Below are 27,278 nucleotides of genomic sequence, written 5' to 3' on the forward strand. Positions count from 1 at the left end.
AATGAATCCTAAGCAAAATACCCCCTCAACTACTTTTGAAGTGTTTAATTATACTGATAATGGCAGTCTGCATAGCTTGTGTATACACTAGATATAAATCAACACCAGCAAAGCATGTGTAGGTATGTGAAGTCATTATTCAAATCCTAGGGCTTCAAATGATTCTGTTTGAACAAAGGCACTAATTTGACATGAACAGCACAGGCCAAATCACCTTAAGTGCTCAGTCATTACTCCTGCATCCTCACAGGCCAATAGCAATGGCTACAGGGCAGTGTTTAAGGTCATGGGGGAGGTTCCCATCTGCCTAATTCCCAGCCCTTCCCATGCCAGTGTCTGTACAGGCACCTCTGGCAGCCCTAAACATCAGGGGATCCATCTGCCTCCCTCCCACTGCACAACTTGCCTGTTTTGTGCATTACTTGGGAGAGGAAGCCCATTTCCTCACCCTGTTTTGATCCATCAGCCCACGTACAGATGGGGAATTTCACATCCCACTGGCTCCTCTAGTGCACTGCCTCCAAGCCAGGCAGTCTGGCTCAGCTCATGCCCCTGCATGGAGCCCTTACCTTCCTTGGAGCCAGTGGTGACAGCAGCTGTGGTGGTCCCTGATGCTCGTCCCACTGGGCTGGAGTGCTTCCCAGCCCTGCCTGGGATTTTAAGTCCACTTGGTTTCAGCATGATTCCTGAATTCTCAGGAATTCAGGATTCTCAGGCTCCTACTGCCAGTGTCTCAGAGCTGTCCTGGTGTTCAGGCTTCTTGATGGTGCACCTCTTCTTCCATTGTCACACACCTGGGAGAGAAGAGCACAAAAAATCAGATGGAGAATGAGTGGGAGAGCATGGACCAGGCTTCCAGAAAGCAGTGCCCAGCTCTGTCCTCACAGCCCTAGAAGAGTCAGAACCTTTCATTTCTTCACCTAAAAAATGAGGCTGATATTTCCCTCATCTCCCATCTTCATGTTACTTTTTTTTTTTTCCATCAATCTCAGTCCTGGGCCAAACCTGAAACTTCCTGGAGCCGTTAAATAAGAATTTAAAAAGTTTAAAATTAAAATTTTAAAATCCTAAAGTTTAGGATTTGAGTCATTGAAATGGTTTTGACTGGTTTTAAATTCTAAAGGCTCAGTTCAGCACCTGCCAAGCCTCAGTTGTGCTGTCAGAACCCTGACAAAAGGCACCACCTTTCATGCAAAGCCCTGAGTTTCACCAGCCCCCAGGGCAGCCTCTCCAAACTGGCAGGGAAAGAAGGATGAAGCCAGTTTCTGAGAAGGGATTTTCAGCTCCTTTCCTTACAGACAAATCTCAAAACATATAACAGGAAAAAGGGCATTTGACCCTATGGATTTAAAAGAAAATTTGAAAAAAAAAAAAACAAACCCCAAAACTTCTCAGAACTTAAGCATAACTCTACCAACTATCCATTAGTGAAGTCACAACCCTTCCTTATGTCATTCCCTTCCCAGTAGGCAAATGGAATAAAACCTCCAAAGTCCTTGCAAGGATGTTGCATCAACAAGCACAATTTTATGGCAAGAAAGGAAAAATAAAGGAAATGACTAAGTTGTTAAAAAAAAAAAAAAAATCAAAAAAAAATAAGGCAGTCACATTCCTAATGGATAAAGAAAAATAATAAAAAAATTTAGTCTTTCAACCAAAAGGAAGCTGAGGCTGGGAGTCAGTGGAGGAAAAAAGGTGGCAGCAGAGTAAGGCAGGGACCTAATGGCAAGGACCAGCCAGAAAGTGAGGACACTGCTTCCTGGGCAAAGGAAGGAGCCAGCACCCCTGAGAATCAGTGCAGCAAAGATTTACAGATGCTGCAAGGAGGGAATTGCAATAATGAGATGGGAAATGATTAAGGCATGAGTAAGGACTTCAACACAGGCTGGGTCAGAGAGAGCAGAGGGCTGGCACGGCTCCAGGAAAAGCTGTGAGCAGACACAGAGGAGGGAAAACCGCAAGGAGAATTCCAAAACTGTGTTCCCAAGGGCTCACAAATGTCTAAAACAACGAAATGCAGTAAGAGTCAGTCATCCTACATCAGCTTAAAGAGACAATGAAAGGAGGGATCAGCAGATCCCTGGGGAGGGAGCCTGAGCAAAAAAAAATGAGGGACCCAAGGTCTTTTCCCCATGTGCTCACAAAGGTGCTCAATACCTGGGATGGATTCAGACACCTGCAGATATTCACCTCAAACAGAAGTCAGGACTGACTACGAGAGGCAGGATGATCCAATCACATCACCCACAGCAGAAATAACAGACAAGAGCTGTTATTTATGTTAAGGAAAAGATAAAACAGCCTTCCTGCCACAGAGCTGGCAAGGAACAGTTGTCAGGAGGCTGCAGTGAATTTAGTGTGTTCCTCTATTTTGCTGCTCATCTTTGAGGGAACAGGAACTTCATTCTCTTTCCACATCTCATTACCCCTAAAGATCAGCTGTCCACTCCCACCACAGGATATTGTAATTTTCTGCTTCTTCTCAGGACAACTGGATATTTTTACACTGGGGAGGGAAACAAGAGGAAGTGTATTCCCACCACATAAATATTTCTGCCAGAAATCTTTACACAAACACATTCGCTTTCAACACCCCAATGCTAAAACCAAATGAACTCCACAGGCTGCTAATCATGCTCCCCTTGGAACAGACAGATGCTTTAATCCTGAAATACAACCAGTTCATGGCCAAACTCACTGGGGTCACATCCAACAGATCCAAAAAACTTCTCAAGTGCCACAGGGAATGGCAGCAGATCCCCTGCCTGGCTGTGCCCATGGCATTTCAGTTTATGGGGAGAGTGACAGGGGCAAGCTCATCATGTAAAGTGTCACTGTCACAAGCTGCAGGCTGACCACAGCACACCCCTGCTCATTCATCATCACACAGGGAAATGAGGATGAACTGGAGTAAATTTTACTACAAATGCGGTTTGTCAGTACTACACAGATAAAAATAAACGTCTGGGATGCTTTTAAAGAACTCTGTGCCTGCTGCTGGGGATGGATACTCCTTCTCTGTCACAAGTTTCTCCCCCACTTCAACACAAATGTATATGAGCAGATTTTTAGGAAGTTCTGAAGGCTTTGAGCACGGAGCTTTTCCAAATGATGCCATTAGGTCATTTTCACCACCCAGAGCAACGCTGCCTGAGCCATCCTAGTCCCACATTAGCTCCCAGGTGAGTGATGCTGCAGAAATATCCCTGGCCTGGGACACAGGCCAGTATCTCCACAGGGCACTGCCCTGCTCCATTAGAGATAACAACATGCTCTGAGCTCCCAAAAGGAACCCTCAGCTTCCCAACGGGCTCTGTGAGCAGAGCCCTCCTGAAAAACCTGATTCCAGCGCTTCTAAAATATCTGCTTCCAGCAGGAAAGGCTGAACACAGGCAAACATGTGGTGTGAGAAACACATCAGCCATCTCTCTTCCCTGATACTGAAATCAGCCAGAATGGGCTTTAAGCTCTAGCCAGAAACTTCAGGGGAACTGAAAATCTCTATTCTCTATGTTATTTATCATTCCTAATCCACATATTACCTGCACAAGCTGTATGCTTTGCCTTCCTGCAAAACTTCATGGAAATGTGACTTTCTCCAGATACACTGTAAAGAAAACCCCATCTCCCCCTCTGGATATTCCAGTGCCACCAGCTCTGCTTATTTTGTTTTTATTTCTTTTACAAGACATGACAAACAACAAGCATTTTCTAGTTATCTGCTAGATTCTGCCTGCAGTCTCTCCATACTGGGATGAATGGTTCTGTCTGTTCCCACAACCAAGAAAAGCATCCCAGGAATGCTTCAATGGCCAAAATTCCATCAGAAAAGGGGACAGCTGAATGTGAGTCACACAGGCTCAAAAAGGGGAAGTGTCTTGGGGTGATTTTATGATGATACTTTATTCCCTCCTCATCTGCTTTATGCCCAGAAATGTCTGTGGTATTGTGGCTCACAACCTCACAACACTGACCATGCTGCAAAGATGGGTTAGGGACTCCAAGAACAGAATTTTGCCTTGAAAATCCAAATCCAAGGGCCAGGCTTGAAGTTCTCAGCCTTGGGTGAAAGGGGCAGGAAATGAATCCCATCAGAGACAGGATATGGTAACGCCAAACTGCAGCTTTGCTAATAGAGACAGAGATTATGCTGAGAAGAAAAGGCAATTTTATCTTTTAATTCCTTAAGATGCTCCATCCGATCCAAGGTAATTGTGTCATCACCTTCTCACTTCTCTGATGAGTTACTCCTGCTGACAAGCCACCAGAAACCCATTTCTGAGGCACGTGGCAGATTAGGAGTAAATCCTTGCACTTAACTGAAGCATAGAGGAAATGAGAGACACTCATTTTTAATTAAGGTCAGACTCTTCTTCCAAGAAAACCTTTCCTTCTCCCATAGAGGGAATGGAGGCAGAGTACTGCAGGAATGAAAGGAGAATACTGCTTCCAGTTATTTGTAGGGAAAACCAGGGAATCCTGGTACCATCTCTCAGCTATCAAGTATTTTCTGTCTTGCAGCTGAAGAATTCAAATGGGTTTTCAGCCATAAAGCTCTGCTGTGACTACACAGTTTCCCTGACAAGTGTGAGAAGGTGTGTTTAGTCTTCTTGTTCACTCAAGTTTTGTAATAATTAGCACAGAATGCCAAGAGAAAGCCTAGAGGACTTTTATTTAAAAGCTCAGTTTTTAAAAAACTAATTCTAACCTCTATGATAGGCTGAACATCCTGTGATTTACTTCTAAAACAAGATTTTTAAAAGGAACAAGGTGCAAACCCCTCCTATTGCACTCTAAAAACCACAATGCAAATCCTGAGGCAAAGTGCAGAGAGAAAAAGCCAAAGTACATTCAAGGAAGTCATCACATAACCTGTGGAGTAATTTATGGGCTGGATGGGCTTGTGCTCCTCACACTGACAAAATGCCTTCTGAGGACTGATGCAGCAGATAGCAGTAATTCTGTACTAATTGCAGAGCAAAACTATCCCTAATTTGTGGGAAAAGTCCTGGACATGGTCTTGGTTCTGCTGAGTTTCTGCTCCCTAGAGCTCAGCCCTGGGGGCAGGGGACAGTGTCCCTGCAGAGATTTATTAGGGGCATGACACCAAAGCTGCACATGGGAAGGGAACAGAATGTACACAGAGATTTCACAACTGGTGTCCTGCAGGTCAGTTCAGACTTGATTTATCACCACTCTATTCCATTAGAGATTTCTCTACAATTCACGAGGCTTTGATAAAATCCAAGTTCCCTGTTCACAGGAAGTCTTATTTGTGAAAACCAGCATCTGGAAGAGGAACAGGAGGAGAGCAAGCCCTTACAAACAGCAGCCTCCCTACATCACAGTGCAGAGGCACAACATCTTTAACACAAACTGGTCGTGTTTCAACCAAAAAGGAAGAGCAAAAACTGAGTTGTCACTTCTAAAAATGGCAATCAAAGTTGCTGGCATCCTAAGGCAGAGTGTATCACAGCACTCCATAAACCTGAATCATATGATTACCAAAAAGTATCATTTGACTTTGACATTTCTGTCTAAGTGTGCTGGAAGTGCTCCTACACCTTCCTGGCACCCAGCCAGTGTGCTCTGGGGAGATTCAGAGACAAAAAAAAAAAAGGAATAGTGCTTGCAGATGCTTCAAAGACATCAAGATTAAGCTTGCAGGAGGCATTAATATTGCCAGTATTGTTTACTAGAAAAATAAATAAATATCTTTACACACATAAACAAAGTTTTCCTATGGATGAGAGTCAGCAAGTTCAAAAAGCTACTCCACAGGCCCCAGTAAAAGCCCACAAAAACAGACAAATAAAAGATGAACAGTGAAAGGCAAAACATCCTTCCTTCAACAGGCATCTTCTGTCTCACCAGCACACTCCACACAAGCCTGCCTTTTTGTGCAATATTGTCCATCATTAAATCTCCATCAGGGATGGCTCTGGTGGATGGGTCACCAGCTAAACAAGCCAAACTTACCAGCTGGGAAACAAAAGTCCAGAGGGAGGAAAAGAAAAATAAAAAAAAAAAAGGCACTTATGCAAGGTTGCAGACTGACCTGCTCCAATTTGCATAGTAAGGATTTCAGTTATAAAACAAATAGCTAAATGCTAAATATAGCCAAGGAGGGGCTTTATTCACCAGGGCAAACTTCATGATGATGGGAGCCACAGAGGTAGCACAGTACACAATATAAAACAGCCAAATGTGAGGCTACAAAGCCCATTAAACACAACTGGAGAGGGTGTTTTAAAAAAACTACAACTCCCTCTTTTTCTAGGGAAGTTTTTTCCACAGCCAGGATAGTCCCTGCATCCAGAGGAGGCACTTGCAGGTCATGAATGTGAGTGTTCACAAAGGATGGGAAAGTGTTGCTTGTTTTCAACAGGCAGCTGCTTTTTGTGCCTGTCAGGCTACTGAAGAGTTTCCAGTACTAATTACAGGACACAGAAGTTGTCAAAGCATGATGCAACAGATAAATAGGGGAGGAATATGCCAAAGGAAGAAAAAGAACAGATCAGCCAGGGAAATCCTTTGTCAGTGACTCTGTCAGAAGCTGGTGCCCAAGGCTGGGAGCCTTCCCTGCCTCAGCAGAGGATGTCCTGCAAAAGAAGTTCACACTGTCAAATAAATTGTGATGGTTTCTGTCAGTGAAACACCTTTGAACAGAAACAGGCAGATAGGCAAAGTGACAATGACAACAACAAAGCAAAGGGGAAGGCATGCACTACAGAAAAGAGTTCAAACTGGGCCAGACTGCCCAGAGAGGCTGTGCAAATTCCTTCACTGCTACATTACTCTTTGAAAATTTAAAAATCTTCAAACCTCTGTCTTGAATGGCAGGTGAAGACAGATCCAGTCTGGAACAGCCTGATGGATCAGATGATTTCCTGAAGTTTCTGTGAAATCTTTCCAGTGTAACCAACATCCATGTGGTCTTTACTACACTACACAAGTTACTGAGTAAAATAGAAATGATTTTGACCAAGAGCTCTGGCACAGGCAATACAATTTGATTTCCATTGCCTTTTTTAAAGCAAGCATGTGTGAAAGCACAGGAAAGGGATTTATGAGGAGCAATAAGGGATTTAAAAGTTCCAAATCCACATTCCCAACATCCCCAGAGCATTTCATTCATAAACCTCAAAGGAGGTCAGAATTACACCTTTTTGTACCTGGGAGAAACAGATAGAAAGAAACTATTTTTCTCAAGACTTCTGAAAAAAGTGGCAGAGATGGTACCACTGTCTCCCTGAATATCTAACCCATCAAAGCACTTTGGGAAGTCCTTCTGAAGTGTTTATTTTATAGACACACAGTATAAATATTTTCAAAAATAATCATCTGGTTTTCACAGGCACAAATGGAGTTGTCAAGGGAGTCAACAGCAGAATTCAGAGCATAAACACTTAAAATAAACCAAGGTTTAGATTCCCTTTGTGCTTCAGAAAACTGGGATGAGGAGATAGAGACTCCAAGACAGGCTCAGAAACTGCAATATGGAATTTTGCCAGCCTGTGCCACATTCCTCTGCAACTACGCAGGTGACTTAACATTAGCTCAATACAAATAAATAACTGAAATGAAAATATCAATTTCAGTGCCAATTCAAGTCAGCATCATATTTAATTCAATCAGTCTGAAGTTTAAAAAAAAAAAAAAACAACAAAAATATGACAAAGCTTGGCTTTATTTCTTCACACATCTTTCTTTGCTTATGCTGCATCTGAACCAGCCACAGATGTTTTATAGACACAGTTTCATTTATTTAGAATGGGATCATAAAAACTGTACCAGTGTACAGGAATGATTTCCAAAAAGTCTGCTGCAGAAACACTGTGGGTTTGCTGCAGGTTTTATTTTTAAAAAAGGGGTTTCAACAAGATCTTTTTTTTGGGAATAGCAGAAAGTATCAGTCACTTGCAATAAAGTAATTTTTCCGCAACAAGAGCTACTGCACAATCATGTAAGAGCAAGAAATTAAATGCAGCTACGAGGGGAGTGAATTTGCTTTGTCCTGTTTAGCATCAACACACAACAGAGCACACAGGCTGCTCTGAGCAGAACAGGGAAAGGCTCCAAGAGCACGGGGGTGCTGCAGAAAGAGACTTTGTACAATGATACACTGAGAATTCTGTGTGTCCCCATCAGTGTCAGCCATGGAGAAAAGAGTTTCCACGTGGGATAAGATAGGAAGGACCCACATGGAGAAGACAGGAATAGAGCAGGACACATGAAAGACCAAGCCAAATTCCTTACTCTAACCAGGACTTCTGGAGTGAGCATGGACAGTTTGCTTTTATTCAGTAGCTCAATGTGGTTGTTTTAAAAAACTGACCAGTAAAACAAAGCCCAAGTCATGCTGGAGACTGACATCACCAGTACTATCCAAGCCTGGCTAACAAGACCTGAAATTCTACCATAAACACCATAAGAACAGTGATAAAAGAACAACAGCCAGAGACTGATTATTGGGGGCATTTCAAGTCAGAACTAGAGGAAAAAATAGTGCTCTCAACCCATGTCAGCAACTTCCTTGGTCATTCTTGAGACCTTGGGAGATGGAGAGGAAAAGAGTCACAAGGTATTTAACAAAAGGCATCCATGAAAAGATAGATCTCTCTATAAATATCCACAGATATCTCTATAGATAAGTGCACACCAGTGTTTAACACAGGCTAGCAACAAGTCACATTCAGGTCTACCCATTCCTGGGCTTTCCCAGAGCTTTAAAAGTATCTAACCTTGCCATGCATTGTGTACTCTCTGCAAAGTGCTACCAACACCATGTACCTGGGGTATGGAACTTGTTTTAAATATTTTCTCTTGTCCTCACCAGAATTTAAAAAAAAAAGTTAATTTCCCCAGGTTTCATGGACAAAGGTAGCATTTTAATAAACAAAACCAACAACCTCAGTCAGGAGATGGAACACATGCCTTGGTACATTTTAACCACCCAGTAACACAACAGAAGAATCAGCCTGGATGCCCTCACAGAGCCACATCCCTTGTACCAGAACCCCTCTGGGTTCTCCATCACTTCTTCTGCCAAACCAAAAAGCACAAGGGATAAAGAGAAAACACACCAGGAGCTGCTCCTTGCTAGAGTAGATTATGGCAGCCTGCAAGGACAGAGGAGCACACACCAACCCTTGGTTTATCAGTAGATAATCCCATCCATACTGAACCTGAGAGCATCTCCTGAAAAAACACATGAGCTTTCCCTTCATGGAAGGCAGCCCCACACAAGTGCTCCTGAGATGACAGAGAGGCTCCTGCACACCTCCTCCCTGCTCTGCTGCAGTGGCTGGTGCTAATGTTGTCACTTGTGCCATGTCTCAGAGCTCAGCCTTTGAAGTGCTGTACTCCCAGAGATTTGTGGTAGGCAGTGACAACTTTTGTGAGAACACAGCTGTTTGATGCAGACTCCCTCCTTCCTAATCCCTGGCAGGTAATTTCTTAAAATCCTGTATCTCAGACGCAACTTTAAGATCGGGAGCTGCACTGTGTTCAAAAGCATCAGCACACCAGCAATGACAGAGCTGTGCTGATGAATGGGGCTCTCTTGGAGCATTGCTGGGGAGGGGAATGCTGGCAGCAGGCAGCTGGGCAGAGGCTAAGGCCAACACGCTTAGCCAGGCACCCCAAATATATCTCTGTCCACATGCAGACCAGTTCCTGAGCTGCAAGTCAGCCTCAAGGAAACACTTCCAGCCAGCAGTAATGGATGGAGTGGTAAAACTTGACATCTTTTCCAGCAGGATGAGTTTCTGAGACAAGGTCTGTAGGCCTGTGAGAGTGATGCTCAACAGAGCAGCAAATAACACTCGGTGCTGACACAGTGCTTTGTCTCCCAGCGCTTCCAAAACGCCGCTGCAGCCTGCCTGGATCCTGTGGAGATAACAACTCATCCTCATGCCCTGGATGCTGCCCCAAACACCCTTTGCTGTCTCGTGTCAGGAGATGCAAGGGCAGAGCCCTCCTGCATCTGCTGCCTGGCTGCTCATAACCTGAGCGCTACGCCAATGCCAGCAGCTCAGCCTGGGCCTTCCCCAGAAGCACATCTTGCAACAGACAAAAAACCCCCATCAGATCCTGCAGGATGCGGTTAATGTCGAGATCTGGATCATTAAACGAGAAAAACCGAGCGAGGACACTGAGCCCAGCAAGCAGCCAAGCTTCCCAAAGACAAAAGGCAATTTTCCTCCCCATTTCAAACCCCAAAACTCGCTCGGCACCGAGACATGGATGCTGACACCCACCTCCGTCTCCATGGCATCGGGCCGCTGCCAGCGCGCGTTCTCCGTGACCCAGGAGCGGCGGGGAGCGCACCCCGCACCCTGCCCGCACCCCCCGAGCCCCTCCCGCCGCCGCTGCTGCCCAGCCCAGGGATCCAGCCGGGATGCCGGCCCGCCGAGGATGCTCGGTGCCTTTCCCAGCCCCAAGGACAATGCCGAGCCTCCCATCGGTACCGAGCGGCGCATCCCCGCTTGCCCGGGCTCCTCCCGCACCTTCTCCATTCATCCCTCCTTTGTTGCGGCGTGGGCCGGCCGGGCGCTGCCGTCCCTCCCGCTGTCCCCCTTACCCTGGGGCTGCCCGGCGGAGCGGGACAGGGGGCTCGGTGCCAGCGCAGGATGCCACCCCGGCCGGCAGCCGCCCTGCCACTCCCTGCGCGGCCGAGCCGAGAGCCGGAGGAGGGAGCGGGGAGCCGGGAGGAGGGAGCGGGGAGCCGGGAGGAGGGAGCGGGGAGCCGGGAGGAGGGAGCGGGGAGCCGGGAGGAGGGAGCGGGGAGCCGGGAGGAGGGAGGGATCTGGGCGGCGGCTCGGAGCGGCGGGGGCGGAGGAGGATGCGGGGCCGCCACCGCCGCTCCCTCCCGGCTCACGGCCGGGCCCACGCGAACAAAGGGGCCGGGCCGAAATCCTGCTGGTTGCCGGGCCCTGGCGCCTCCCGAAGTCGGGTGGGAGGGTGGAAAGGCAGCGCGGAGCTTCCTCCTGGCAGCCCCGAGCGCTCCTGCCCTAAAACCCGAAATAAAGGGGAGATGGATCACCTTTCTCTCGCTGGAGCCGCCGCCTCCCTCTCCGCGGCATTGGGAAGGAGGAGCTCTCTAGGCACACCTGAATTTAGGTAGTAGAGATTTTGACTGATACAAGAAGGGAAGGAAGGGCAGGAAAAGCTGGCGGTGCTTCCTGTAAAAAAGAAGAGACCCCTGAATAGCCGGGATTTAACAGGGAACGCAGCAAAGAGAACTTGACAACTCCAAGCGATGGTGGCCGGGCTGAGGTGGTGATCATCACTTGTCCTTTATCGCTTCCTGCTGTTCCCTGCCAGAGCCATGCCTGGGGTGACATTGCACCGACATACAAAGGAGCAGGGACATAAAATCATTTAGGTTGGAAAACCCCTTTGAGCTCATCGAGTACAACCATTCCCCCAGCACTGACTAGGCCACCACTAACTCATGGTGTTAATTCTACACATCTGTTAAATCCCTCCAGAGATTGTGACTCCACCACTGCCCTTTTGATGAGGAAATTTTCTATGATATCAATTCCAAACCTCCCCTGGTGCTACTTGAGGCTGTTTTCTCTTTTCCTGTCCCTTATTCCCTGGGAGCAGGGCCTGACCTCCACCTGGCTGCACACTCCTGTCAAGGAGTTGTGGGATGTGAGAAGGTCCCTCCTGAACCTCCTTTTCCCCAGCTCCCTCAGCCACTCCTCATCAGATTTGTGCTCTAGACCCTTTCCAGCTCTGCTGCCCTTCTCTGTACATGTTCTAGCACCTGTCTAGTGCCTGTGCCCTGAAACTGCATCCCGAATTTAGACAGGAGTGGGAGTGCTTTGCACAGGAGCTATAACTCTGTGTACTTTACTACCCCACATCAAGGGGTAGCCCAGGATAATTTGCACATCAGATGCTATGCTGAAGGCCCCAGGGTACAAAGAAACAGAGGAGGCTCCCACTCAGCAGCAATCCCCAGATTTGCTGCTGTGATGCTGCTCTGTTTTGCCTGCAGGGGACCAAAAAAGCAGAGGGGAGATAGAAATGAAGGAGGTGCAGGCACCAAAGCAGAGAAGAATAGAGCTGAGGTTAATGGAGCATCATCCAGAATATGAGATTTGACAGTCCTTCAGCAAGATGATCCAGGAGGCAGCTGTAGGCATCCTCATTTTTCATCTTGCAAAGGGGAAGCCAAAGGCAGAAGTGAAATGGCTGGTCCAAACCAAAAATAGAACCTGAAGCACCTGACTTCAACGCCTCTGCTTCAACTGCTAGTTCACTGTATTTCCCTGACATTTTCCTGCATCCAAGTTCAAGTCATTGCTTTGCAGTTCTGAGTATACAAGAAATTTTGTCTCCTCTCTAATCTGTAGTTGCCTAGGGAGACAGTATGGCACCAGGAGAAGAGCTAGATGAGAAGAAGGTGCCTATTGAATCAGGTTTGGACTCCAACAAAACTTCTCGCTTCTCCATCCACCTCCACCCCTGATTTGCCATCTCAGTCAGTCCCAATCCTTTGGTCCAAGTCTCTTTCCTTATCCAAATGGGGGTAGAGCAATAATGGAGACCTCTCTTTGTGAGACTAACAAGAAGCATTACATGCAGACATGCATTTGGTAAGGAGGAGTGTAAATTTCAAGCTGTTCTGAAAAAAAAAAATCCTCTTTAATATTTTTAGGTGCTTCAGGGTAGGATTTCAAATCAGGAATTGCTTAGAAGTTAAATTTCATTTTTGATCAATTGTACAATTTTATGCTTAATCTTATATACACTAATTTGTTCTTAGTACAAATAACTTCCACATAAATGTTTAAATTACAGCCCTGTGTCTACATGATCACAAAGAAGGTCAGCAGGTCTGGCATTATATTTTGCCTGCCAATAATCTGTGGTACACACAGCAGGTCTGGGAGGAGAATAAAGCCCACTGGCTTCAATATGATGAAGGTAGACAAAAGTTCACAGCTCTTATAGTTATTTCTTTAAATCCTTTTGACAAATCTGCCTCTCTGATTAAACTTTCTCAGGGGAATTTCCAGGGAGAGCAAGAAAGCTCATCCAGGGACAGGGGTCTGGCAGTGAGGTGGTTGAAGTGCCTGTAGACTTCAATTTGTGTCTTCTAGCAAGTGCTCTCCTACAAAGCTATGCCTCAGCTTTTGTTGTACCTACTTGTCACAAAGCTTCAGGATGACTATAAATGTTGAAATGCCATCATCCCACAGATGCTACTACTCCCAAAAACCATTTATTTATTCCCAGGGGCTTGTGTGCAGGCAGAGAACCCTACACTGATATCCCAGACATAGGAGAACACAGGAGACACTAAAGTTTCGGCCTATAAAGATGTAAGGACTTGTTAATTTTACACAGGTGAGCAGAATAATGACTTTAATTAAGCCATTATGTGTGGAGAGCTGGTATGTGATCTCTGACATCTCTGGGCTATCACATTTACCTGATAATACTCTCTACTACCCTCTTGTTTTCTGTGAGATTATATAGATCTTGTTTTGAAAAGTGGCTTCTCACAGACAGGCAAAACTGTCTCCCCCTGACTGATCCATTACTGTGATTTGACAAGTATTTGCATTACCTGTTGGGATCTCTAAAAATCTCCACTGCTGTTTTATTTTAAATTATTCTGACAGAAGCATTACACAGACAATGTAATGTAAAAACCAAGGGAATACTCATGCCTGCATCTAGGGAAAGAAAAAGAGAATCATTTTGTGTTTTGCTGTTATCTATAGTATTTAAATAAAGACAGACAAAATGTTTAAGTACCATTCCATTTTATTCAGCATCAGGAGCTCTCTGCAAAGAGCTGAGACACTCAACTTCTCACATACCAGTAAGTTACCCACCCTAATGTCCCAGTCCCTCACTTGGTCCCCAAAGGCAGCAACCTTTTAAAGATGACAGCTCACATAAAGGCCAGGTGAAGGGGCAAGACCCCAAATGCCAACAAGGGCTTCAGAATTGAATCCCTTCTTTCTTTTCCCTACCACAGGCCTAGAAATCCCTGCCTACATACTGTGGGAACTGAGTGGTGGCAGGAGTTATATTTGAAAATATTGCACAGCTTCATTAGTGTCAGCTTTCAGTAATGTGAGATTTCCAGTGCCTCAAAGGTGCAGCCGCAATGACAGCGTGAGCTCTTACTGTTCACTCAGGCTGACACTATAAAGAGCCTTCTGCATCTGGGGGCAGAAAACAAAATTCCAGCATTGGTGGGAGGAACAAGATTAAAGCAGTGATCTAAAGAAAAGCTGTTTTTTTCCTTTGATTACAGAGCTGCTGAAAGACCTTATCTTGAGGATCAGTGGCTGCTTTAGGCCTTACTCATTCTAGGCCAAGACTAAAGTTCAGAAACTTCTTATAAACAGTCTTTAAATTAAAATTAAGATCTTGCATGGTTGCAATGATTCAGCCAAGTGCAGACATGTTTTCAGGCATTTGTTATCTGACACAGAGCCACCACAGAGCCTCTAATATCTAGCAGATTCTGTTGTATTTAGATAGGTGAGAGAAACCTCTCATCTTCTGACATTTATATCCAAGCCAAATGTCTAGGCTTTCTCTATAATGAGTGCAGAGGAACAGGCACTGGGGTAGAATTCCCCTCATCCTACTGCAGACACCTAAAATGGATTAATTGCTCTCCAACAATGCTCCCTTCCCTCCATAAATTAAAGAGATATTTAAGAACTAGCCAAATGAGATATTTAAAGTTAAATGATGAGAATCCCACTCATTTCCCTTCCAGAAACACTCAGCACAGCTGATGGTGCTTATTTGGGTACACATAGCTCAGATGTGTGTGTTGGGTACACTCTTGTCTGAAGGCCTCACTTTGTTCTGTTTCACTGGAAGAAATGAGACTGTTGGCCAGGATTCAACATGGGCAAGATCTGGCTCCAGGAGACTTTAGGGGAGCACACGTGGCTTGTGCAGTGTGCTGGAAAGTGCTTTGTGAAAGGCTTTCTACCAGCTGACTTCTCTGAGTTCCTGTATATTTCTTAACATAAAAGGAAGTGTGGGTAGAAATATGTTGAAGGATCATGGCAGTTCTCATTAATTATGAAGATCAAGAGGAGCTCTTGTTGCTTTTTTTAGTATATTTCCTATACTGAAATTAGTGCATTAGCTGTTACTTAAACTCCAACCATCAGTATAATTTAATCATTAGCACAGTCTAGTTCCTGTTGTTCTACATTTTCAAGTAAACTACCTTGCTGCAGTAGCAATGATTCCAAGGAATGTGGGACAGCACGCCACACAAATACAAAACAATAAGATGGATCACGTTGCATGATGGAAGAAATATGCCATTTTCACAAACACAAAGCCTGTTTCCTGCCCATGAGCCCAAAGGCAAGTGGATGTTCAGACAGTAGATTATAGTCAGTCTTTTGTGTGAAGATGAAGCCCCTCTTTACAGATGAAGTAAATGAGTCAAAGAGAGACGAAATAATATCTGTGAACACATCTGTTCATTCAGCTGAAATATGAAATCTCTTGGATGTCATGGGTGACCTGTGCAGCTTTAACCCAGGTGTCCATACTCCCTCTACTGACTAAAGCTGTAACCACGCAGCTGGACTTGGGCTGGACACTCGTTGCTCTCTATTATGTGCTAAAAGAAGAAAAAGAAAGGAAATTTCAGTCACATTTTCAGTCTTAAGCATCCAAAGGGAAGGAGAGTAGGACTGGCTAGTCACTGCTGCTGCATCCTTTTCTTGTAACCTAATGTAAATGCCTCAACACATGCACAAAAATCATTAATAAAACTTCTCTGGCTTAAAACGGCACTTAAAACCCATTCTTTTAAATATTTTCAGATGCTTATAGAAAAGAATTGTAAATATATGCAACTTTAGAGTCTGCCAGTAGCAAGAGGCTGAACTTGATCTTTCCAGCTGCTCTGTCACCATGACCTGGGCCTTGTCTCACTTCCCAGCACTATGAATTTTCTAACTGCAGATGTTGGTGACATGCTGCTTAAAATTCTGTGTGGCAGCATGAAAAAAAAAAGCTTTAAAGATACTTAATGAAAATGTAAAAAACAATGAGATGCTGCAAATGAAAGTGCTCAGGTAACAGTGGGCAGGTGTCATGTATTTACCCAAAGTGTGCTGGTGAGCTGCTGTTGCTCTGCAGTTCTTGGAGATGCACAAGAGTAAGGATGAGGCAGTGGGTGGGGAAATGAACAGGAACATGGCTGTGTGCTGGTGAAGAGAAAATGTGGGACTTTTGCCATAACACTTAGCAAGAAATTTTAAAGGGTACCCATAAAATGAGCTCAGCACAACTGTAACCCCAGGGCCATTGCATGGATAAACACACAAAGAATGGACAGAATGCTAAGTTGATACCTGCATGTACTGACAGCATTATCCCATTTTGCTCTAGAGCTCAAGCACAGCAGCTCTGCAGGAATCAGGGCCCCTGTCAGTCTTGGGTTCAGACATGTCAGGCCCAGGAAACCTCCTCATACAATGATGCCCTATTTCATGAAGCTCCAGCCCAGCCTCCCTTCTAACAGCCCCATCATTGCTTTCACTCCCACTATTTGTTCTGGCTCTGCTCTCTGCTTTCAGCCCCAGTGACCACAAGATAGAACGGTTGGTAGCCTGAGAATTGATTCCACTCTCTCCAGCCTAGCTGTGTGAAAGGGAGAGAGTGCAGAGAGGGCACTGCAGACTCCACACGTCCCTGGCAGCGAGGTCCTCTGTGCTCTGTCACCTACCTGTGGCTGGGAAAGAGCTGAAGCTTTAACAGCAGCAGTGGAGGCAGCGATGGACAGCCCAAGGAGCTCTGCACTTCTCTTAATAGTGCAATTTAAGGTTTTGACCTTCTAGAGCTGCAAGACAACATGCATGAGTGTTAGCCCAAACAGTAAGAGTAAGCTGAACTCACAGATTTAACCCAATAGCAAAACAACCTTGAACACTGAAGAGGATCACTCCCATTGCTGAATAAACCATTAGCAAAAAGCCTTTCTCTGTGCTCTCTACTGATTACAAGTACTTAGTAAGCTTTTCTGTACATCTTTTGGGGTGTGAGGGAGAAAGGTCTGAAAGAATAATCTTAAATTCAGGAGTATTCTCCTCTCAGGATAACACAGTACATCTGCATACACGTGTATTTAGGCATTGCTGATGGCACATCAAAAGTTCTGCTATTTCAGCATTGAATTTGGAATTCATTTAACTCTGGATGTATCCTGTGATCTCAACTGTTGGGCTACAATAAGAACGATTTGGATTTTGGGACATTATGAGTTTTAAAACTAAGCTCACATTTGCCTGTTCACCTGCCACATATCCCTATCAACACTGTGCCTTCAACAAATATTTGTTTTGTGTTTGATAAACCACTGTGAGAAGCTCCTGCCTATGCTGGGGCTGCAGCTCTGTAGGAGACTATGCTCAAAACCACTTCATTTCAACTGTTAGCAGAAACATATCACAAAATCTGTCATCAGGCTCTCTGCAACGATTCTTATCATTTGCCTTTCTTATTGTCCTTTGAGTGCTTATCACCAGGAATTCTACACATAGAGTGGTAGAATTAATGCTAGCCAGGAAAATATCTTATCTAGAAGCTGGTACTTCCTAAGAGCAGAACTATTGTTTAATTTGGCAGGAAATCAAAGCATATCCAGGGTGCTGCGCTGACAGGCTGCTATGACCAACAGTATTTCACTGTCTCTTGTTGGGTTCTGATGAGCACTGCAGAAAATTAAATCTAAAAACAAGAGTAAAAGAGTGAGATTGAGCATTACAGGAACAGTCTGAACACCAAAAAAAAAAAAAAAAAGCCAACTCTCATCCTCATATGCCATATAATTGTTTTTATAATTGTCTTTTTATAATTTTATAATTGTCTTTACCTCCAACAGAGGTGGTTAATGCACTGTTGATGTTCATTCTGACAGGCAAGTGAAGGGTACAGAACACTTCCAATTTTACCCTAACATAACAGTTATCCTACAACCATTAGGAGCCACTACAGCTGTTATCGATATATTAATATTATATTGATGATATATTAATAACATCATTGTCAGGCCATAGGCAGAACCAGTTTTACAGGCTGAAGGCAAATGCTGATATGTCAGCCTCAAAATACCAATAACAGGCACTGACAGTAACACTGGAATACAAATGTTGTGATGAGTAAGAGGAAGTTTCTCCCTCAGGAGCGTCACTGCTCACACTGAGCTGCAAATATGGTCAATTCTGAGTTCCTGCCTCACACCAATCTTAAATTAGAAACACTTCCCAAGGAAACAGGGCTCAGACTGAAGGACAGATGCTCTGTGCACTGAGCTAACACAAATGTCATTAATTATGTGGAGCATAAACAGAGCTGAAAGATGTACTAAGGCCCCAGTAACTACTGAGGCTGAAAATGAGTACTGATTTTCAAAATGAAAAAAAAAAAAAAAGAAGAGTCTTGACTTAGGTGGAAGAGCAACCTTTATTTAACCTGGAAAAAAAACCATTTAGAATCATAGAATCTCAGAATGGTTTGAGTTGGAAAGAATCTTAAAAGCTTTTTCATGCCACCCCCTGCCATGGGGACACTTTCCTGTAGTCAAGATTGCTCCAATCCCATCCGACCTGCCCTTGAACACTTCCAGCAACAGTGCAGCCAGAGCCTCCCGGGAGAACCTGTATATATTATATGTGTTCAATAAATAGAGCCAGAATTATCCCTCCCGTCTATAACGAAACTGCTTACAGTATTTTGCAATGCATCTTCTATTGTTTTCATTTTATGGGGGGGAGGGAATAGAGGTAGATAAAAGAAGTTTTAAAAAATAACAAAGTGGTTTATTTAACGCGTGATTGTTGCTATTATCTTAACACACAGAATGGTAGGAATCCCACCAAATCGAAACAGATGAGTCCAAGGCCAACGAGCCAAGCTGCGAGCGGCCTCCCCTCACCGAACAGTCCTTCCCCGGCACAGCCCAGCCCAGCCTGGGCCTGGCCTGCCGCCTCCCCGCCTCACGGATCATCCACAGGAACCGGTGCCCGGCTGCAGAGCGCAACCCCCGGCTGCCTCCGCCCCGCCAAAGGCGGGCCCGCAACGCGGCCCTCCCTCCCCTCACGGCGGCGGCGACGGGGAGACGGGAGCACCAGCTGCGCCGCCATGGAGGTGGATGTGGCGGAGGACGAAAAGGCCGGGCCGTCAGCAGGCGAGAAGCGGGGAGCCACCGACCCCGCGGGGGCCGCGCCCGGCGGCAGCAGCCACTACGAGCTGCCCTGGTGAGCAGGGGCAGCGGGCGAGGCAGCGCGGCCGCCCTGAGCCGCCATGACTCCATGAGGAGCGGGGCGGGGCGCGCGGTGATTGGTGCAGAGCGGGCAGGGAGGCGGGACTATGTGCGGCATAGCCAATGGGGTGAGGGCGGGGCGCTGCTGGCGGGAAGGCGGGGGTTGTGGCGGCTGAGGGGATCGTGGCGGCTGAGGGGATCGTGGCGGCTGAGGGGATCGTGGCGGCTGAGGGGATCGTGGCGGCCGGAGATGGCTAGGGCCACACTCGGGTGCTCACGGCTCTCCCCCGATGCCCGCCGGGGTGCAGGAGCTCAGTCTGGCTCGGAACCGGGACTGCCCGCGCCCTGTGCCCTGCCCCGTCTGTTGGCGGGGCTGGGAAGGCAGGAATCACAGAATGGTTTGGGTTGGAAGGGATCTTAAAGCCCATCTCGTTCCAGCCTCCTGCCACGGGCAGGGACACCTTCCACTAGGCCAGGTTGCTCCAAGCCCCGTCCAACCTGGCCTTGGACACTTCCAGAAATCAATAGTGAAGAAAACCCCATTGTTTTCCTTTGTAACACAGAGAGAGTCAGCCCTGCGCTGTGTTGACCATGGAACACACAGGGTGGCTTCTCCCCTCAGGCTGAGGCACCGAATTCCTGTTTGAGTTGAGCAGTTTTTCCCTCCTTTTGCTTTATTTATATTTATAATGGAAATAAAACCCTTCAGGGTGGTACACCCCTGGCACAGGCTGCCCAGAGAAGCTGTGGCTGCCCCATCCTTGGAAGTGTTCGAGGCCAGGTTGGACCTGGAGCTACCTGGTCCAGTGGAACGTGTCCCTGCCCATGGCAAGGACAAATACGATGGCTTTTAAGGTCCTTTCCAAGCCAAACCATTCTGGGATTCTCTGAGACAATGATCAGTGTTGTGGAATGCTGTGCTAAGCAGTGACAGACACCCTGCAGCACCTGCACCGAAGATATGTCTAGCCATCTTTGTCCCTTAAAGTAATCCTCCTTGTCCGTCACTCTAAAGCACTATTAAAGTGTTATTAGATGCAGTGAAATATGTGGAGTTTTACTCTTACAGGGTGGAAAAATACAGACCTGTGAAACTGTCCGAAATAGTTGGAAATGAAGATACTGTGAGCAGGTTGGAGGTGTGTAGCTGTCCCTGTATCTTTTTGCAGGTTATCGCAAAAAACATAGATCTTCTGCATAGATCTACAGGCTAGTAAAAACACTCTTGTCTTTTTACATCTGTACTTGAGTATGTGGAAGAAAGCTTCCTAATTTACTTTAAAAATTACGGGTTTTACATGATATTTGAGTGGTGTGTAAGGAAATATGCCTTCTTCAATTGAGATGTTTAAACTGATCATTTGATACAGTTTAGAGAATTTGTAGCTGTTATAATAATACTGTTTCAATTAATAAATATGATTTGTATAACAACAGAAAAAAATATAATGGGTTGTTTTGAAAAGAAATGTTTGCCATATCAATTCTTCCCTGAAAGTGGTCAAGTTGATGTTGGATGCAGCTTGGAGCAACCTGGTGTAGTTGAAGGTGTCCCTGCCATGGCAGGGGGTTGGAATGAAATGGGCTTTAAGGTCCCTTCCAATTCTAACTATTCCAGGATTCTATAATTCTATGACAAATTAATCTGTGAACACAGTATTTGTTAACAGAAATATTATACTAGCAAGTATATAATTAAAACAGATGCAAAGGAAAGGCAAGAGTACTAAAGACCTGTGGAATTAAGTGTTTTTAAATATTTCCATATTATTCTAGGGCCTGATTTCTACCAGTTCAATTGAAACAAACCAAACATACAAAAGCAGCAAGGTTCAAAAAATGAAAATAGGAGGGGGAAAAAAAGAAGCTTGTTTCTCATGATTAAAATAGAACATAATTGAAACTATTTGTTCATGTTATTTTCTTATATAATTTCTTATTATCATTCTTTCTTAGGTCTTTGCAAAAGAGGGGAATGTACCAAATATTATAATTGCTGTGAGTATTGCTGTGTTGTGCTGTATTTCAGTGCTGGTCCCGGCTTTGAAATCTAGCCAGGGTGGCCTCCCAGTACAGATCAGCTTTGTGCCTGAGTGTACTGGTGAGGGAAATGTTGGTTGTGTGGTCTTGGAGCAATGTTCTTGGCAGAATACACAGGGAAACAAGTTTAAATCTACCTCAGGTGCCTGCTGAAACGCATCCTGTGCTTGGCCCTGCAGCATATCTCCTCTGTTAGGGCGGGATGCTGAGCTCAGGCACAGCTTCCAGGCTGATGTTTTCTCTGCAGTTCCTCTGTTGCAGCCTTTTTTCATGACTGAGGAGATTTGTAGAGAGCACAGCTCAGAAAATTGCATTAAACTTACCAGCAGTTGTTGCATTGTCACATTTTTAGGGCCCTCCAGGAACAGGTAAAACCACCAGTATCCTGTGTTTGGCTCGTGCTCTGCTTGGTCCTGCATTAAAGGATGCTGTTCTGGAGCTGAATGCCTCAAATGACAGGTGAGAATGAATAAACCTTACCAAATTTTTAATGAAGAAACAAATTTCCATTAAGCTCAGGCCAGTTTGATAGGCTTAATGCTATAGTAAAGCTTAATCTTAAATGTTTCTGCCTTTGTTTATTTATTACCCTTTCCTTGTGCCAATCCTAAGTCATTTTGTGGTGGTACTGCAAGTAAGGTTATTGGCTTTGTGTATATTTATATTGCTACTGTTAAATTATTTTCTTCAAAACCCCCAAAACCAAGGATTGTTGGTGTTTGAGTCCAAATCAGCTGGACAGTCTGGCTTAAAGCATGGTTCCACAGCAGCTGTGTTGAAACAGCTGAAGGGACAGGAACAAACAAACAAGCAGTAGAACCAGGAGCATTTAAGCTGCTATGGCTGCTGAAAAAAAAAAATCTCTTTTGTATTTTCACCCAACTTACCATGAATCAATTGAATTATCGTTCCAGAGGCATTGATGTTGTAAGAAACAAAATCAAAATGTTTGCCCAGCAAAAGGTCACACTTCCAAAAGGTCGGCATAAAATAATCATCCTTGATGAAGCAGACAGGTATGTTGATTTTTTCTTGACCTCAGCTACTGTGTGAAATGTGCTGCATCTCTCCTGTCTGTAGAGCTCTTGGACAGTATTGAGTGTTTCTATCAAGCTGTTCAAAATAATTTGTTAGGAAATGAATATGGATTGAACAGTGATCTTATGAGAGTACTCACAGCAGGAAGAGATCATTGCTTCAAAATAGATGCTGAATAGTGACATGGAATGCTCTGGATATGAAACAGAGCAGTTCACTGGAAAGATGCCTCATCCCTGGAAACGTCCAGGGGGTTGGAACTGGATGAACTTTAAGGTCCCTTCCAACCCAAACCATTTTGGTTTCTCTTCCTTCTCTCTGGAAAGAGATTCCTTCTCTTTGGAAAGAGTTTGGCCCACGTAGAGAATTTTGCTGGGTGAAAATGGGACATTCTCCTCCTCCATATTCTTAGCAGTGTTCTTCAGATTAATGATTTCATTTTGCATGTCATGGATGTCACTTTGCATGTTATGGAGGTCTCAGTGACTACTCAGTGGTTTGTTCACGTGACTAGAAAAAGCTGCTTAGTTTATTAAACCAGAATATTACAAAGCTTAATATCAGTGAACTCTGAAGCTTATATGAAAATAGTTCTTAAGCTGCACCTATGAGTGGGTGAAGGGAAAAACCTCTCCTAACTCCTTGTTTCCCTTAGCATGACAGATGGAGCACAGCAAGCATTGAGAAGGACAATGGAAATTTATTCCAAAACAACACGCTTCGCACTGGCGTGCAATGCCTCTGACAAAATCATAGGTAAGTGCTGCTATTTCCTGGGTGTTCATATCATGTGTTCTCCATGCTCTTGGCTAACTTCCAAGGCAGTTTCCAGAAATACCTTGATCCAGCTTGTTGCACGAAAGTTTAGTGTACTTCTGAAAAATCAAGCCACCTGTACTTCAGCTGATAAAAAGAGTTTATTTGTGTAGTCAGGGAGCCCTCTGAGAGCCGTTTTTGATGGATAGTGCTGTATGTGACTGCAGAAGCGGATTTCTCGTGCTTTGGGCTAAATCTGCATCCAACTCTGCTACAGTTTAGGATGTTTGATACATTTTTTACTGGGTATTGAACACTTTTTGTCCTTTCTGAATCATAATCTTAAGTTTACCTATAGGTGAACACATTGCAGACTTCTCTTGAAAAAATAACATGATAAACATCTATATTCAGAAATCCAGGAGAACAGAGGAAGCTGAGCTTTGTATATATTTCCACATATCTGGGATATGTGCTACTCCAGTAGCAAATCTGGGCTCAAAGGAAAGACTGTATCAATTGTATGTGCTTAAGGAGAGGCTGAGCTCAGCTTGGAGCTTACATGTCCTTTTTCTTTAAAGGACATAAGAATTGTTGGAAGCTGAAATGAAGACATGTGTTTGGTTGTGGGGTTTTTTGAGAAAAAGAGAGAGAAGCTAATTACACATCTCTGTCCTCAGAACCTATTCAGTCTCGCTGTGCAGTGCTGCGTTACACCAAGCTGACAGATGCACAAATACTTGCCAGGCTACTGAAAATTGTTGAGAAAGAGGATGTGCCATATACAGATGATGGACTAGAAGCCATTATTTTCACAGCCCAAGGTGATATGAGACAGGTAAAAGGAGAAAGACAATGAAACAAAGGCTTCTATTTAAAGCAAAAAAACTTCTGAATTGCAGCTCTCAAGGATTTCTCTCTGGAGATGTAAAGCAAAGGAGGATTTAACTTGTAGCCCATGAGTAACTAAACTATTTGGTTTTGTGAGGGTTTAAAATGCTCCATAAAAGTGAGTTGGTGGGAAGTGGATACCAAATTTGTGGGAGGAAATAAAGTCAGCATAAATTTGTGATTTTTTTTCTGTTGTTTAATGGCAAACTGCTTATTTGGCATCATTTCCTGAAGAGGGGAGTGAGAAGTAGAGCACTTCAGAAAATAAATAAGGTCTTATTTTTTTCTTTCACAGGCATTGAACAACTTACAGTCCACATACTCTGGATTTGGCTTTATAAACAGTGAGAATGTCTTTAAGGTCAGTAACAGCTGAAGACAGTTTTGTCAGGAGTTTAGCCCTATGGCTGTGTGAGATTCCATTGCTCACATAAGCCTTTCTGCTGGTTTGCAGACAGCCCTGTGTACGTAGCAGTTAGAGTAGGCCATGTGCCTTCTGAAGAAGACATCCCTAATGGCTCATGGGAGAGTTGTGAGACCTTTGCAGCTCTCTCAAAGCACACAAACCCAATAACTGCTGGGAAATTTTAGTGATAAGTCAGATTACTTAAAATTTAGACTGTATTATGGAATATTTCTGATTCAGTCCTTCATAAAAGCTTGGTGAAAATACCTGAAGTTTAATGCAAAGTCTTCTGATATTTTAAGTGTAATATTTCTCTTGGATACAGGTATGTGATGAGCCTCATCCTCTGCTAGTGAAGGAAATGATACAACACTGCATAAATGCAAATATTGATGAAGCATACAAGGTTGGTTTTCATGTCTTGTGTCAGTATTGACAGGCATTATTTATCTACAAAATTTACATTGTGTGTTGTTAAGATAAGGGCAATACCACGTAGATGAGTTGATAAACTAAATCACTTTGGGGCAAAAAGAAAGGAAGTTGCAATGAAATTAATTGATAGATGCTTGAGGTTAAATCAGCTAATAAATAGTACCTACAATTTCAACAATTGTAATTAAATTAAAATACAGCTGTTCCAAAAGTGCATCTCCTTGACTCACCTGGCAGATAAATGGGGGATTATTCTTGCCTGCACAGATTCTTGCCCACCTGTGGCGCCTTGGATACTCTCCAGAAGATGTCATTGGCAATATCTTCCGTGTGTGTAAGACCTTTCAAATGCCAGAATATCTGAAACTGGAGTTTATCAAGGTTAGTACTAACTCAGCTCCTGATGGGACCTTTTGAAGAGGATGTGATCGGGGGAAGCCTCAGGGGTTTCCATAAAATTTGTTGTATATTAGCACAAAGAAAGTGCTTCTTGACTCATTGTTGCTTTCTTTCCCACTGCACCATTGGTTTGTCAGTGAGAAGTCACTTGAAGTTTAGCATCTCAACATCCACAGAAGTGCCAAAAGTCACTTTAGTGATCAGCTCAAATTAAAAGCAGATGTCATGCTGAATTTATTAGTTATAGCAAAGCCTCAAATAACTCCTTGAAAATGTTTTTCAAGTCCATACTTGATTCTAGTCCAATAGATAGTAAAATATTAAATTAAATTAACAGAGAGTTGACAAACAGTAAGCTGGTGATCCAGAATCACTCTTCCTATTTGAAACCTATCCTCATATGCAGGCACCTTGTTTCTTATAAAGAAAGTGGGGGAATACAGGCTTTGATTTTAAAAACACGGCATTTTAGTTGTTACATTCTCTGAGGTACGAGTGACTCAAAGCTGGTCTTTTAGCAGTAAGGGATATGTTCTGTTTAGTCATTCATAAAATATACAGACTGGAAGAGTAAACAGAGCACTTGACAATGTCTCTGTCACCAGGAAATTGGGTACACTCACATGAAGATAGCAGAAGGTGTGAACTCCCTTTTACAAATGGCTGGGCTGCTGGCCCGGCTGTGCCAGAAGACTGCAGCCCCTGCAGCCAGTTAGGCACCTCCTCAAGCCTGCTGGGAGGAAACCAGGTTTTGCTGCAAAAATGTTTCATACTTTTTTATTTAGACCAATAAAGCTCTAAAATTTACTTTAATCCACGAAATTGTATGTGTTTTATAACCAGAATAGAAAAGAGGACTGTGACAACCCAGAGCAATTAAGGTCTGTCCTTAAGTGTACTCGGCAAAACTGCTTTTGTCCATGGTATTGGGGTCTAAGCAAGAGATACAAAAATGGAAAATGTTGTTAGGGATTATACTTCAAGCCTGGTCATGAGTGATCTTACCAAGATGGAAATTTTTTTGCACAAAATACAGCATTTACTGAAGTTAAAATTGAGGCTTGTCCAGGTTAGGTAATGGCAGTTTTCAGCCTGCCAAATGAGCTGGGGGATGTGCCTGTCCACAGTGGAGGTGCCAGAGGAAAGGTGAGGAATATGGAGAGTCACGGTTCCTGTTCCTACCTGGTTTCAAAGAGTTTCTTCTCAGCTGTATTCCGTAGCTGCATTTCACAGCTCCAGTTTGGAGCAGACTCTCCTCTGGGCTAATCCTTTCTAGCTCTGTGGGGACATAATCACACTCACTTTTCCTAAGAAGAGGACTAGAATTGATCCCAGAGGCCACCAGCACCTCCTGCTCTCCAAAGGCATTTGTTCCCCCTCTGAGTGCAGAGCTGCTGCTCTCCAGCACTTAGCACAGATTCCCCAGCTCCATTTTCAGAGCTGCACCAGCCAGAACCACTTTTCTGAAGCATCTTAAATTGAAAACAGGAAGTGAATTTCTCACTTGACTACCTACCTAATGTGAAGAGAGAGAGGTGGACCCAGGGGAGATGTAAGTCTCCTTGCATTAGGTTCAAACAACACAGTGTCTAGCAATTCTGGTTGAGCACCAGAAATCTTTGCACACCTAAAGCCAGTCCTGAAAGGACAGCAAGTCAGTGAACACACACATCTGTACTCACTACAAGGAAAAAACGTGAGGTGAGCAAGACTAATAACAAACATTGATGGGAGTTCCTGGAACAGTCCCTGGATACTTTCCAGTGTAATGAGATGACTGGCTGAGAAGTGGTCCAGAAGCTTTACAAAGCTAAGGATTTACCCCTCATTACAGCTGGCTGCTCTGGGGAGCTGCAAAGGGGGATTTGCTCAGTAAGTGAAGGGAAGATTCTCCACATTCAGCTCTGCCCTGCCTGCTTTGGCTCCACAACTTTCAAACTCAGGCTTTGGCAATGGAGAAACCTTGTACAAGAAAATCTAGCTGGTGTAATCTGCCTCCCTGCTTAGTCAGGAGAGCAGTAAATCTTGTAT

At 44.4% G+C, this 27,278-nt stretch overlaps 2 protein-coding genes and 1 long non-coding RNA gene across 14 annotated transcripts in view; 1 reads left to right on the forward strand and 2 right to left on the reverse strand.

The window, feature by feature from the left end:
• Positions 1-13,310, reverse strand: part of CLIP2 (CAP-Gly domain containing linker protein 2) — a 62,507-nt gene extending 49,197 nt beyond the window's left edge. For 2 of the 10 annotated variants that reach the window (XM_086858927.1, XM_086858923.1), the window contains exons 1-3: positions 13,168-13,310; positions 11,048-11,186; positions 570-794 (exon numbers count right to left, since the gene is read on the reverse strand). In XM_086858927.1, coding sequence (XP_086715053.1) covers positions 570-681 — 112 coding nt within the window. In that variant the 5' untranslated portion in view covers positions 682-794; positions 11,048-11,186; positions 13,168-13,310. Of the gene's footprint in view, positions 1-569; positions 795-2,157; positions 2,249-10,262; positions 10,367-10,511; positions 11,025-11,047; positions 11,459-13,167 lie in introns of those variants that run through there. The other 8 variants (XM_023939086.2, XM_086858925.1, XM_086858922.1 and 5 more) reach the window with 8 other exon arrangements.
• Positions 13,311-13,773: 463 nt separating this feature from the next.
• LOC111937660 (uncharacterized) lies at positions 13,774-19,350 on the reverse strand. 2 transcript variants are annotated; one of them, XR_002868703.2, is made up of 3 exons: positions 18,897-19,350; positions 16,748-16,861; positions 13,774-15,634 (listed from the first exon to the last, which is right to left on the reverse strand). It is a non-coding gene; the product is annotated as an uncharacterized LOC111937660 (long non-coding RNA). The 2 variants fall into 2 exon arrangements; XR_015278355.1 differs by having other exon boundaries at positions 16,748-18,677; positions 18,897-19,339.
• Positions 19,090-26,060, forward strand: RFC2 (replication factor C subunit 2). Of its 2 annotated transcripts, none has more exons than XM_086858938.1 (11): positions 19,090-19,277; positions 20,352-20,421; positions 21,239-21,280; positions 21,675-21,781; positions 22,237-22,338; positions 23,016-23,116; positions 23,797-23,954; positions 24,303-24,368; positions 24,739-24,819; positions 25,116-25,229; positions 25,853-26,060. In XM_086858938.1, the coding sequence occupies exons 1-11, from the start codon at positions 19,162-19,164 to the stop codon at positions 25,961-25,963; spliced, it is 1,068 nt and encodes a 355-aa protein (XP_086715064.1). In that variant the 5' UTR covers positions 19,090-19,161; the 3' UTR covers positions 25,964-26,060. The 2 variants fall into 2 exon arrangements, with proteins under 2 accessions (XP_086715064.1, XP_023794864.2); XM_023939096.2 differs by lacking the exon at positions 19,090-19,277 and adding an exon at positions 19,405-20,269.
• Positions 26,061-27,278: the final 1,218 nt, after the last annotated feature.

The sequence above is a fragment of the Cyanistes caeruleus genome, chromosome 21 (assembly GCF_971803275.1).
Source record: "Cyanistes caeruleus chromosome 21, bCyaCae1.hap1.1, whole genome shotgun sequence".
NCBI lineage: Eukaryota > Metazoa > Chordata > Aves > Passeriformes > Paridae > Cyanistes > Cyanistes caeruleus.

Coding starts and splice junctions, on each gene's coding strand:
- RFC2 (XM_086858938.1), top strand. CDS start 19,162: ATGGAGGTGGATGTGGCGGAGGACGAAAAGGCCGGGCCGTCAGCAGGC. Junction 22,339..23,015: donor ATCCTTGATGAAGCAGACAG/GTATGTTGATTT, acceptor TGTTTCCCTTAG/CATGACAGATGGAGCACAGC. Junction 23,955..24,302: donor CCCAAGGTGATATGAGACAG/GTAAAAGGAGAA, acceptor TTTCTTTCACAG/GCATTGAACAACTTACAGTC.